The 14,597-nt window shown below is 39.7% G+C and overlaps 1 protein-coding gene across 1 annotated transcript; it reads right to left on the bottom strand.

Annotated features, from left to right (window-relative positions):
- Nucleotides 1-7,175: 7,175 nt before the first annotated feature.
- LOC142931471 (NLR family CARD domain-containing protein 3-like) lies at nt 7,176-13,608 on the bottom strand. Its single transcript, XM_076075386.1, has 5 exons — nt 13,554-13,608; nt 13,186-13,335; nt 12,236-12,327; nt 9,258-11,034; nt 7,176-7,362 (listed from the first exon to the last, which is right to left on the bottom strand). The coding sequence occupies exons 2-5, from the start codon at nt 13,314-13,316 to the stop codon at nt 7,176-7,178; spliced, it is 2,187 nt and encodes a 728-aa protein (XP_075931501.1). The 5' UTR covers nt 13,317-13,335; nt 13,554-13,608.
- Nucleotides 13,609-14,597: the final 989 nt, after the last annotated feature.

Here is a 14,597-nt window from a genome sequence, read left to right as displayed (position 1 = left end):
TCAGCAGGAAAGTGGAGAACTTCAGACTCTGACTCACCTGCTGTTTACCTCTTTGAAAAAATAAAACATGTTAACACCTGATCCAAGTCTGAGGCATCATGCAGTGGGTCATGAGTAAGAAACATAAAACATATAATAAAGCTGTCATCTCTCTCTCTCACACACACACACACCTTTGAGTTTATGAAATGTGAATAAAAACTTCAAGGAACATTTTGGTTCTTAGATATATTATATTATATTATATATATTATATTATATTTATCTGCACTAAAGAGTCAGGATATCTGTATTTTCACCTCAAAGAAAAAATACAACATAATTAAAATATTTATTATTTCTTCGTCTGACGTTTTTTGGATGAGAAACTAAATTATTATAAATTAGCTCTAATAATAATAATAATAATAATATGGTCATTTCTTTCTCTCCTCTGTTCATTATGATGGAGAATTAAAATCACAAAACATTCTGACTTCATGACTATATTCCCAAACCATTAAAACTTCAAAAATAGTTAATATTTAGGGCCCGAGCATCGACATAGTCGGAGAGGAGGACCTATTGTTTTTCTAATGTTTATTATTATTATTATTATTATTATTATTATCGTACCCGTTTCGTCGCAAAAAGGAGGTGCTTGGGATACTGGAAAGTTTTCGGAATTTGGCACGCAGAATTTGCGAAAATTGCAGTCTGATTGGGGTGTCCAGCTGCGGTATGAAATATTGGCTCGATAGCGCCCCATCTGCAGGCCAAATTTGAATCATAGTCATAGCGCCACCTACTGGTAACAGGAAGTTAAAGTCTTTATACTTTGGCTTGTTTCTCTTAGGAGGTAAATCAGATCAACATCAAATTAGTTCCACACAAATGTAAGAAGTTCATAATGCCAGTTCATGAAGCTTTTGATGTTTCGTCGAACGCCGTTGCCGTGGCAACGCAGTCTTCGCTGTGAAAAACGAAGGTCATTTTGAGAGGCTAAAAATGCTCGAAACATAAGCAAACAGATTTAAAGCCCAAAGTGTAGTTATATAATATGATTTTATTGGTTCACAGTGGCAAATCGGCTCAATAGTGCCCCCTACAATATTTAGACGAAGCAGCCCTCGCTGTACGTCTCACATAGATTTACAAAATTTGGTAGGCACATGTATCAGATGTGGACTTAAATAAAAGTCTCTTGGAACCATGCTCTAAACCCAACCGGAAGTCAGCCATTTTGAAGTTTGTATGAATTTCACGTGTGGTGTGGCAGCCATTTTACATGGTTCACCATCATCCATCAAACTGTTGTAACTCGACTGTACTTTGTCAAAACTGTCCCAAACTTGACATGCTTGTTGACTGTCATGGCTTTAGGACTTCTGCATGCCAATATTAACTCATAGTCATAGCGCCACCTACTGATAAGCACGGACGTAAGCAGGATTCTATAATTACAGCGGCCCAAACACTGAACGTATTGAAAGGGTTTGTGGGCACACCATGAGAAAAAGACTTCTCTGATCTAAATATGTGCAAACTAAGATGCTTGGAGAGCAAAAGTTAGATAACAGTGGATTTTCAAACCATGTCAGTGGGCATTAGTATAAATGATCTGTCCAGAGCTTCTTCATGAGAATCAGGTTAAACGTTATAATGAATGCTTCACACTACAATCTAAAGTTACAGAAGAACTTAAAATGAAAATAGTGTTAAATTAAAGTGTTCAAGTAACAGCAAATGGCACTACTGTTTTGTTAACTTTCATGTAAGTCCAAATACAATCAGCAGGACACTGCAGGGAGTTGAACCCCATCCCAGTAAACTGACAGTCTGTTATGTTACAAACACTGAAGCACATTCATTTTCTTAATGATCTTTAAAGGCTTACATTTATGATTGTATCGGATGTACACTCAAAACATTTGAGGCTTAAGACCTGGCAACATGATCTTGCTATGCTGCTGGTCTACGCAGGAAATATCATCTAACTCGTGCACGCAGAGTATGATGGTCACAGAAATGCATGACCGCGTCACCCAGAGTCCTTTCAGTGCCCTCGACCTGTTGCGAGGGCACTGATCAATGCTGCTCGCAGCTTTAATTATTATTATTTTTTATTATAAAAGTATTAAAACTAACTTCACTCTCGGAATATTTAAACTGCATTTCCTAAATTGTTGTTAATAGTTTAAATGAGAGTTAAAGGTGCTAAATTTAAAGCGTTTCTATTGCCTCTAAACACGTTAACGTGCACTAAATGGTACACAGCCGGCCGGCTATGTGAGCAAAGACAACACACACACACAGAGACTTCATCCTCGACATCTTTACATAGATAATATCTGTTTCTGCTATATCAATGCTCAGCATATTACATCTAGCACCTTTAATGTTTAAGGATCCCGACCTGCTGCACGTCTACGTGCACATCAGAAACATGGTCACTGATACAATCATTTCAAACAGGAAGATCATTGAACAGGTCTTCATAGGTTTCATAAATCAGAATATAAAACTGGTATTAATACAATTTGGTGGTGAAACTTACTCACTGTAAGTGGATCAGGTGACGCGTCACCTTTGGTTGGCCGGACCAGAAACCGTGTGACAGGTCGCCTGTATGAATATTTTGTACATAAGACGTGAATAATGTGTTTATTTTCTGTGATAATGAATTAATTATTGTGTAACAAACAATCTCATGTTTTTAAATCAAAAAAGCACCAAACTGTATGAAGAAATATTCTGAATGTGTACAGCTAATAAAGGGTTAAACTGCAGTTATGTGATATCTGTGGTCCATACGTCTTATAGTGTGATCGGTTCACAGAACTTTCAAGTTTACTAACAGGAAGTGAAGGCATCAAGACAACTGAGGTCAAAGTCATAGAATAACTCTCCCTCTACACCAGGGGTATTCAATTCAAATTCCAAAAGGTCCAGATTAAGAAAATGTCCTCGTGTAAAGGTCCGGAACATTACAATAATATCTAATTTGCGCTATTTAGTCCCATATATATATATATATATTCAAGAAGTCTAGTAGTAGTAACGTGTCTGTGTAGTCAACAACTGTCAAATCAAATAAAGAAAGTACACATCAATTATATTTTAACAATTATTATTCTCAGTTTTCAAATTGAACTGGATGGATTATAAATAATACATAGAAATACATAAATAAATGTTCTTCTCATTTCAAGTACAATAAGAGCTGCATTAAAGAATAACTGACATAACAGAAAGCTTTTCAAAAATGTGCATCTTAAAATAAAGTAATTCATTTTAGAAAAATGAATTTCACTGAATTGTCCTGCAGCTTTAAATTCAGTTCATTCAGGTGTGAAGTGATGTCAATCAAAAAAGCCACAATATTATATTTTTCTTATCTTCTAACAAGAGAAATCAGTGAGCACGGACTTTATCTGTGGTTATTAAACCACTTGTTTCAGTTCTATTCTCTCTGTTAACATCATTGTTGGTCAGTGAACTCATGCGTTAGGATTCTGAGGTTTATTTTCTGTGTCTTCATTCAGATGTGAGTGGGTGCGTTTGCTCAAAAGAGTTGTGCTTTGTCTCGTAGTGTCGCTTCATTTACCGCTTTTAATAATCGTCACGGTCTCTGAACATGTGAGACACACTGGTTATAAACTGTCCATGTGAAGAATTAACCTATAAGAGTCTGTTCATTCTTGGTTAAAGACTCTGGTCTCTTTGACCACTTTTCTCTTTTTGGAGAACGTCATGTGAAATAACTTCTCTGACTCTCGTATTATTCTCCTGCTCTTCTTCTCTTTCCTCGTCTCTCCCCCGGTGTGTGTACATCTCACTCGATTCAGGAAACTTGTCAGAATACCCATATTTGATTGGCTGAGCTGCATCACGTGATGTGATTTACACCGCATTGGTCGGTGTGTTTCCTGCACCGCTGAACAAGTGCCGTAATGGCTGAAAAAGCTGCGCCGGTTAAAATAGAAGCGCTCTGTCAAAATAAAATCGATTTTAGGTCCTGGGTCCGGATACAACGGTGTCTGGGTCTGGATCCGGACCGCGGTCCGCCAATTGGCGACCCCTGCTCTACACCAATAACTGCACCTCAGTTGTCCTTAATTTAGTCAAATGATCAAATTCTGAAAGTGTAACTGTAAAGCAGCAGTGGAACATTTCACCGTTTCATTTTTCATAATCACGTCACCGTTATTGATCTATGAAATGGTGTCTCTGGAGATGAATCAAACTTCAGTTAATGTTGATAATAAACTGATTCATTGATCTAAATGTGCTTTTAAACATTTGAGGAGCAGCAAAACTGTTAGAGTCCAGATCCTCTGTGATCCTCTGATCAGATCCAGAGGATCACAGAGATGATGGTGGACTCACTCCCAGTGATGTCCCTTCCATCTGAGGAGAGAAGAAGAAGAAGAGATGAATGAGTGTTTGCAGAGACTCCCTTCATCAGCTGTCAGTGATGCAGCACATCCAGTAGAAAGAGCAGCAGGACTTCAGTCCTTTCAGCTCTCATCTTAACGTATTGAGTGAACACACTGAGCTCCAAGCTCACACACCTCCACACACTTTGGACATCAAGTCTGTTCACTCTGCACATTTCACTCAAGTACACAGTGGAGATAAAGAGCTGAGGGTCCTGAACGCATCACGACTGCAGAAACAGAGAGGTGTTCACTGCTCACTGTAATGATGGGTTCAAAGCTGATAAAAACCACAGCCTCAGTAACATTTGAATGTCTCATCTCTTTGAAATATTCCAATGAGAGAGAACAGATCAGATCAGATTGATGGATGAGGACCACTGTCTCTATACATGTTGAGATGCTGTCAGCTGATGAACAGCTTTATTTCCTGCAGACTTGAACACAACAACAACAGTCGTCTTCACATCAACTCAAACACATGATCACAACAAGCTTGTGGCTCATCTGATTGGCTGACTTTCTGTCCAATCCTGAAGCCTGTCAGCGTTCTCCTCTCACAGCTTCACTGAGAAGGTTGGAGGTTTACAGGAAATACTGGATCTGTGTTTAGTTCAATACTGCTGGAACCAGCATGGACTGAGTCCAACCCTCTACTGACCTCAGAGTCTCCAGTCTACAGTCTGGACTCTCCACAAGATCAGACAGCAGCTTCACATCTGAATCCTTCAGACGGTTTGATCTCAGATCCAGTTCTCTCAGATGGGAGGGGTTGGACTTCAGAGCTGAGGCCAGAGAAGAACAGCTGACCTCTGACAAACTGCAGCTGTTCAACCTGAATAAAGAATAAATGATGAAGATAAGAATCCATTTATTATTCAATCAGATGAGTTCATGTTTTAAATGTGTAGCTCAACATGACTATGTCCTAATCAATGAGCTTTTCTCTTTGTCATTGTGTTATTGTGGATCATCATCATGTCAGCCTTCTACAGACATCATCCAAATGTCACCACAACATTCATACACCTATTGATGTCAACACAGATTAACACCATGCTGCTGGTCTCAGTCAGGTCTGGAACTAGAGGATCAAGATCAGATCAGACCTGTTGGACTCAAAGACGGTTCATGACTTCATTGATTACATGAGCTTCTTCTTTGTGTATCTGGTAGCTTAGTAGCTTCATGTCTTTAACAGGAGAGGTCCACATGTGTTCAGGTGTGTCTTCAAACAGCTAATGTCATCTGTCCATCACCAGAGTTCTTGGTGGCAGTAATCATTCCTCCTGTCATACTGAGTGTGAAGTGGTCCCTTCATAACACAACTACACTGAAGAAATTACTTCACAAGTTCAGCTGAAACTAATATGAAGCTTCAGCAGTCTGAGTCACACGAACCAAAGTTACAGACTATTGAGGAGCAGATTCCCTCTTTGAGTTCCTCTTCCTCCACTGAGCTCAACAAGGAAACAGTGTTCAACCCGCTGCTACGTACTGATGAGGAAGGTAGTACACGTACACCGTACACGGTACACAGTGTACATGTACACAGTAGTACTGTGTACACAGTACATTGTGTGTACATGTGGATTCACCATCAATTTAACTGACTATATTTGAAATCTACAAAGTTGATTTCTCTCCTCAAAAGTTCTCATTAGTGAATTTAGTGATGAAATAGAATGAAGAATGTGCTGTTCCAGCGCTTTGCATTGTGGGATACAGAAGGAGAGGTAGACTGGAGATTCTTTCTGAATCAGTAAAACATTAGGTATTTCTGTCACACTGTAGATTTAGCTTTTGTTAGCATGCTACATGCTACATTTTGGTCAAATCAGTACAAACTGCTCGTATAGTATGAGCTTTCAAATACAGCCACTGTCAAACACAACAGACTGACTTGATACATGTGAAGCCTCAGATTAGTTCAGATCAACTTTACAAGTCATTTCTACACAGAACTAGACTGTGGATTTAGTCCTGAACATCACAGACAGTATGGACCGATTACAGACACCAAGAACTCTTGAATGGACATTTGGACACGCGAGTATTGTATTGAGAAAGACCTGAACGAATATGAACCGGTCATTTAAGAACATGTGTTTTTTGTTGCAACCAAAAGGTCTGTGTCTTCAGATAATGAGACAAACCATGAAAACAGAACCACAGTTAGACCTGCTGTCAACAAGAACTTGGAAACAAGTTAGAACCTTCAGAATCTACAGTTTGATGATGTCATTCATAATCATCACTTGTTGAAGAGCCACTTCCACTATGACTGGTGTCAGCTGACATCTTTTTCTAGTAATTACAACAGAGACTTATGTTCTAAAAGCCTGCTCTGTGGAGACGTTTGGGCCCGTGTTAGGCTGCTGCTTATTACTCTGAGCTCTGCTTTAATCTCACCACAGCAGCCGTGTGGTTGCCTCTGTAGCAGCCTCATCAGCTTCTGATACCATGAAGATCACCACAGTTCACAACTTCACCTTTATTGAGCTTTGCATTCAAGTCTTTCTGTCTCTGCTTACACAGAGTTTGTATCTGCTGTCATCAGATCTTCATCCTCCTCCTTCATCTCCCTCACACACTCTACAGCCTCATCAGGACTGACATCACCTTCACTGACTGATGGACCACAATGAGAGTGTGTGGAAGCTAAAAACTCTCCTGTCAATCACTTCATTTCTCTACTTTCTGTTACTCTAACAAATATTCAGCTTTTGTTTTCAGGCAAATCCTGAAACCTTACAGTCAGTGAACTGACCTCAGAGTCTCCAGTCGACAGTGTGGACTCTCAAGTCCAGCACACAGCAGCTTCACTCCTGAATCCTTCAGGTAGTTGCTACTCAGGTCCAGCTCTCTCAGATGGGAGGGGTTGGACTTCAGAGCTGAGGCCACAACTTCACAGTGAGTCTCTGAGAGTTCACAGTAAGAAAGTCTGGAATGACACAAATATTACAAAATAGTATTATGAAAGAGGACACTTAATATTTACTTCCTGCTTCCTGTTTTGATGAACATTAACTCTTCACATCAGTGGTTCAGCTAATCTTATCTCACTGTGTTTCACATGAAACAATAACTCTCATCACTCTCTCTCCTACCTGCAGACTTTTAATCTTTGTTTTTCTTTAATGTGCAGATGAAGGGAGACAAAGTGTCGTTACATTGAGGCTTCCATAATGTCTGTATATGATTAAATATTTATAGAATTATATTTTTTTGTCGTAAACATTCTTTTCTGAGCCTCTAAAATGAAAAGTTGAATTCATGAACAATAAAATACAACATTTCTCGGTTCAACACTCTGGAGTTTTACAGCGACAGTCTTTGTCTCGTATGACCAGCAGTTTATGGAGGCTAATGTGGCTAATGCTAATGCTTATCTCAGAACTCCACTTGTGGTCACAGTGCAGCAACAGTTACATACTCAATTTAAAATAATGACATTAATGATAAAAACAATCCTTTATCTACACAAAACTTTAAAAACAGTGTTTTAAAGACATAAAAACAGATATACAGTTTAATATATATATATATATATATATATATAAATAAATAAAATAATAATTACTACTGCCCCTCATTAAATATATGCTCAAATATAACAGTGATGGTTTTGTCAAAGCAGGAGATTAATATTCCTATTCATAAATGAATACCTCCGTTAAGTGAATTTCACTGATGTTTCTGATGGTCAGTAACCCGACCTGGGTGTGTTTTTCTGGGTAGATTTAGTGATTTGAGGCCTTCAGGAAAACGCTGTGTTGATTTACTTTTCAGCCTTTCTCTAACTGGGAATGTTGGTTTTGACAGTAGAAGAAGAACTCACACATGTTTATTATGTAGAAGTGTTAACTATTTGTTGGGAAAAAATCTAAATGACTAATTAGTATGCATTTAATAATTAGTGATAATTACATTCCATCTGACCCTACAGGGTCTGGATCTTAGGAGACATACAAGGACTTCATGTGAACCATAATAAAAATACTTCATGTTACTCAGCTGGGTAAAGGTGAATTCTACTAAAGTAGAAATCTGAACTCCTTCGTGGAGGCAACGGTTAAACGAATCAACATCCTGCAGTTGACCTGAAAATATGTTGAATAGTTTGAGGAGGAAACCAGCAACGTATGAAAACATGTGGACTCTTTTCTGGCCTCACTACTACCATCATTACAGCCCACTGGCTGTGAAGTAGTCTGAACATGTGTCCTCCTGTGCTCTCATTGGCTACTTAATGCTGTCATACTAACTTTATTCACATACTTTAGGACAGGGGTGTCAAACTCAATCACAGAGAGGCCAAAATAACTGGGACTACGTTGAGAGCCAAACAGGGTCAACATTTAATAAACAGGATAGAAGATGATGCCAGACACCTTGTAGAACCTCCTGATGTATTAATAACTAAAGTACATGAAGTGATGACTGTAAAATACTGCTACATGTTGTGATAAAAGCTCAAACACAACCTCTAAAGTCCTTCATTTCTTTCAGCAGGTTTGCATGTCGCCTCCATCACCCAAAGGAAGATGAATAGAGGAAGAATTATATCAATATAAAATATAACAATCATTAGAAATAAATAGAATAACTGTGTTCATTAACTTCACAGTGAAAACTAAACCAACTGAAACTGAAATATGTTTTCACTCGCAGCATTTGAAACATCAAGAACATCTGTGATGAAATATCACTGAATTATGATTTTGTATTAAACAACTGGAACACTATTTTAAGAATATGAATTTCATAGTGTCTGTATTAGAAGAACTGAACTACTGATCTACACTGATTCATAAAGTTAATCACATCTGGACTTACTGAGCCTTTCTGCAGTTCCTCACAGCTGAAATCAGTCTCCATCGTCCCACATATGATGTCTTGTAGTTCTTCAGGTCCAACTCATCCAGAACCTCCTCTGACATCTGCAGCATGTAGGCCAGAGCTGAGCAGTGGATCGCTGAGAGTTTCTTCTCTGATCTGTTCTCTGACTTCAGGAACTCTTGGATCTCCTGATGTACTGAGAGCTCGTTCATCTCCATCAGACAGTGGAAGATGTTGATGCTTCTGTCAGGAGAGATGAAATCACTGTTCATCTCCTTCAGGTTGTTGATGGCTCTCTGGATGGTTTCTGGACTGTTGTCTGTCTGACCCAGCAGGCCTCCTAAGAGTCTCTGGTTGGACTCCAGAGAGAGGCCATGAAGGAAGCGGACAAACAGGTCCAGGTGGCCATTTTGACTTTCAAGGGATTTCTCCATGGCTCTCTTCAGGAAGATATCAAGAGATGAATACTTGTAGTCTTTTCCCATGAAGTCCTTCAGTACCTTTGTCTTCCTGTTTGTGAAACAGTGGAACATGTAGACTGCAGCCAGAAGCTCTTGAACACTTAGATGAACAAAGCAGTAGACAGTTTCCCCGAAGATCGCTCTCCCTCTTTTGAAGATATCTGTACAAACTCCTGAGAACACAGAGGCCTCCGTGACATCAAGACCACACTGCTCCAGGTCTCCTTGGTAGAACATGATGTTTCCTTTCTCCAGATGTTCAAACGCCAGCCTCCCCAGCTTCAGAAGAACTTCCCTGTCAGCTCCTGAGGACTCATGTCCCTCATGGTACTTCTGCTTCTTCCTCTTTGTCTGGACCAACAGGAAGTGTGAGTACATGTCGGTCAGGGTCTTGGGCAGCTCTCCTCTCTGGTCTGTAGTCCACATGTGGTCCAGAACTGTAGCAGTGATCCAGCAGAAGACTGGGATCAGACACATGATGTGGAGGGTCCTGGATGTCTTGATGTGTGAGATGATTCTGCTGGACAGCTCTTCATCACTGAACCTCCTCCTGAAGTACTCATCCTTCTGGGGGTCGGTGAAGCCTCGTACTTCTGTTACCCTGTCAACATGTGTAGGAGGGATCCGATTGGCTGCTGCAGGTCTGGAAGTTATCCAGACGAGAGCCGAGGGAAGCAGTTTCCCCTTGATGAGGTTCGTCAGCAGCACGTTGACCGATGCCTTCTGTGTGACATCAGACACGACCTCATTGTTGATGAAATCCAATGAAAGTCTGGTTTCATCCAGACCATCAAAGATGAACACAACTTTACAGACAGAGAGCTTCTCTGCTGTGATATTCTGTAATTTTGGATGGAAAACATGGATCAGCTCGAGAAGACTGTACTGCTCATCTTTGATCAAGTTCAGCTCCCTGAACGAAAGCAGAACCACCAGACTGACATCTTGGTTCTCCAAACCCTCGGCCCAGTCCAGAGTGAACTTCTGCACCGAGAAGGTTTTTCCAATACCGGCGACGCCGTTCGTCAGAACGACTCTGATGCGTCTCTGTTGGTCAGCTGAGGCTTTAAAGATGTCGTGGCACTTGATCGGAGTATCATGGAGGGTCTTCATCATGGAAGCTGACTCAAGCTGCCTCACCTCATGTTGGGTATTAACCTCTTCACTCTGTCCCTCTGTGATATAGAACTCAGTGTAGATCCTGTTGAAGAGGGTTCCACTTCCTGTTTCATCACTTCCTTCAGTCACACATTCACATCTCTTCTTCAGACTGATCTTATGTTCATCTAAAACCTCCTGCAGACCACTATCTCCTGAAACAGAGAAACCAGAGAGAACATATAAAGAAGATATGATATTGATTTGACTAAAACAATCAGTAAACAATAACATCAGGCTGATATCTGAACCTACAAACGGGGACTCATGAGTGAAAGTAACTTTCAGTTAGAAGCTACTAAAGTAGTGAGATGTGAACACAGAGAGCTTTCTCTCTGGTCACCAGCACAGACAGTGTTGATCCAGTCAGTGTAGCTACAGACGTGGCTTTGGTTTGAGGGAGGAGACCGTCTCTGTCATGGTGTTGGGATTTGACATGGTCGGTTTCCTGTTTTATTTTGAAAGATCACTTTACTTCCTGTCTTTGTGATTGTCTGTCCCGCCTGGATTTGTTCCACCTGTGTCAGTCTCACCCGTTTCATGAGTTAAAGCTGCTGAATAGTAAATTCAGAAACTACAGTTTTTCTTTTGCCAACCAGATATAATTACAATCAATAAATGCGGATTGATTTTTATAGAACTGTTGTTTCATTCAAAGTCTCTACCGTAAACTAAAAGAGTACATTACATCAACTCTGTGTTGATTGTTCTTATTTCCTGTTTTGTTGAGCTGTAGCCGACAGACAAAGTTAACAGACCGACTGTTAAAAGTCCAGTTATGAACGACGTGGATCAAAGATTTGTGTCTGTGTTTTAGTTGTTAAAATACATTCATCCTCACATTGATTTCATATTTCTCACACAGAGCCTGTTAGTTATATTGCCCGGATCGATCTGCTCTTTGAAACACACATCAAAAAACTGACTAGGACCGTATTTTAAATCAGAGACGCTTCTGAAACACGGAGCGGCTCGTCTGGTGGAATAAGGACCTTTAATCCACCTGCAGCTGTCTCCAGGTCAGCAAAATGTTATGAATTATTATCTCTCCTCTATATCTTTACAGAGATGATAGATGTTGATGAGATATGAATTCATATATAATAACTAATATATAATATGAATGTTAAATACACCTCCTTTAACTTGATCTTGTTATTATTGAAGTTACTGAGAATTTAGAAATAATAAAATATTTTTCTGAAAATGTGATTATTTGTGCAGGTTTATCATGAATCAATGAGACCTTCTTCCTTTGTGTGTTCACATCGTTGAATCCAACAAGTGTCTCTGTATTAAAACAAGACGTCCTGTTTCCAGACATGAAGACATCAGCAGAGAAATGGACAGTCTTACTTTGGACACTTCTGGTCTCACTGGCTGTCTGCAGTCCAGCTCTGGTTCTGGATATCAGCTCCTCCTCAGAATCATGACTCCTCTTCTTCTCTCTGTAAAGACATTTCTTTAGAACTAAAATGATTTGTTGGTTGTTGTTAAAATATCCAGATGTGGACTAAAGTGTGTAGAAGCTCAGATGTTCACAGAGAACAGTTAAAGTGTTACTTTTCTCTTTGAATTCAGCGTTCAGTCTGTAATGAAAATGTTCTTTTATTTCAACACTCCTGCTTTCATAAACTCTAATCAGCTGTTTTTCCTATCAGGCTGTCTGATGAAACATTTAGTGATCCGTCTGTAGTTTGTTTATAACTAACTCAACACTTCTTGCAGCTCCTTCACAGTAAAAGTCCTCCATTAGAGAGAGCTGATCATGTCCTTTACTGTGTCACAGTGTCTGTGATCAGCTCAGCTTGAGTTAGTTGTGTTTGAACTGAGGTTAGAAGAGGTCTACATGTTGTGGTGGACCAACAGTCTAACACACAGCATGTAACAGTGGAGTCTCAGGCTCAAGTCCACACACTTTCCTTCTTCATGTCCGTTTTCTGTCACTTTCTACTGTCAGCTATCAAATGAAGGATCAATTCAAACATGATGAAAACAGAAGAGGTCCAAATGTACAGTTGACCATTTCCTGTCTTGTTTTTGTCAACAGAGAACTTTTACATCAGTACTGCTCATGATGTTTGTTCTAGACCTTCAGGATCAATATATGGAGAAGAGAGTCTGAACTCAAAGGTCCACTTACTAAAGATTTAAAGCTTTACACTGAAAGCTCTGAATCTGTAGGAAGTGAACCTTTGAGCTTCATCTCATGACAATATAATATAAATCTTTGAGCAGAACATTTAGTCTTCATCCTCAATGCATCATCTTCATCAGGTCAGCTCACAGTAAAAACAGTCTCTTACTGTGTGTCTGAGGGTGCAGGTACATCACTGAAGACTGGAGGAAGACCTTTGGACCAATCACTCTTCATAGACTGACAGCCGGAGACTAGAGACTCTGCTCTGTCCTCCTCTTCCTCCTCACAACCACTCATCTTCTGATCTGAAGTCAGTCTGAGAGTAAAACAGTAACACTGACTGTGAGAGAGCAGACACCAGAATCAAGACGAGAACAGGAACACACACACACACACACACACACACACACACACACACACAGTATAATAAAAGCAAACGTTCATTCTAACATGTGTGTCCTCTACAGTCCACAGGGAGAAAAGAGACTCACACACTTTGACAGTAAAACAATCAAATGTTGGATTAACACTCACCCTGCCTCAGCCTTCAGCTTCTCTCCTTCTGCTCTGTGACTCAAAATGGAGTCTGAACTTTCTGATAAACACATCAGGGTCAGGGTTCACTCCCTGATCTCATGTACATGGATCACATGATCACTGTAGCCTTGCCCCTCTTCATTGACAGGAAATCAGGTGAGTTCCTGTAGAAGTGTGTGGGTGTGTTTGTGAGCTCACACAGATACTCTTTTTATTATGATGTGTTTACATACCTGCAAACTCATGAGAGGTGAAAAAGGTGACAAGCCCGAAACCCTGTGGGGGGGGGGGGGGGGGGGGGGGATGCTTGCTCCGAGAATTTTATTTTAAATATGAGCTTTAAAATGTAGCATTCTTGTGTACTCTGAGATTAAAATTAAGTGTTAAAACAAAATTTACTTTAAGCAAAAAACTAATTTATTCAGTGATTAATCAGTATTTCAGCTCTAGTTGAACAGCTGGCTAGTTAGCTTTTTTTTTTTTAAATCAATATCATTATTATTATTATTATTAACATTTATTTATACAAAATCCATTGAGACCGAGGTCTCATTTTCAAAAGTTTTAGTCTTATAAAAACACATATAGCAAGAGTAGCGAGACCCATCGCCTGTACAAAATAAAGTGATTCGTTTTCATTGAACCCTGTTATTGTATGGCTTCATATTAACCAACACTGTTACTCTAAAGCTGTTAGAATTGTGGCCTATCTTCTATTTGCAATTAATATGCATTCAATCCAGTTAAATTATTTAAATGAAAATTATCTACTCTGGCTAAAGTAGTTTATCAAGAGTAAAATAATAGCTGTAATCTATACACACCTCTGCATTAGCAACCTGCTGAAATGAAGGTACAGGCTCCTTAACACTCATTACTTCAGGGTTCTTGAGAGCAACGTGGGACTGTTGGTACACTGGCTGTGGTCATTACAGTGAACATGTCTGTCAGTGTGATGAGAGGACATGTGAGCCCTTGTTGCTGTAGTTCATCTCCTTGGAGCAGAGGCTGCATTTAGCATACCCTGCCTTATCAATGTAT

The sequence above is a fragment of the Anarhichas minor genome, unplaced genomic scaffold, assembly GCF_050575085.1.
Source record: "Anarhichas minor isolate MPS153535 unplaced genomic scaffold, ASM5057508v1 ptg000052l, whole genome shotgun sequence".
In the NCBI taxonomy this organism is placed as follows: domain Eukaryota; kingdom Metazoa; phylum Chordata; class Actinopteri; order Perciformes; family Anarhichadidae; genus Anarhichas; species Anarhichas minor.
Note: the sequence above shows the minus strand (reverse complement) of the source record. Positions and strands in the feature narration are given on the sequence as shown.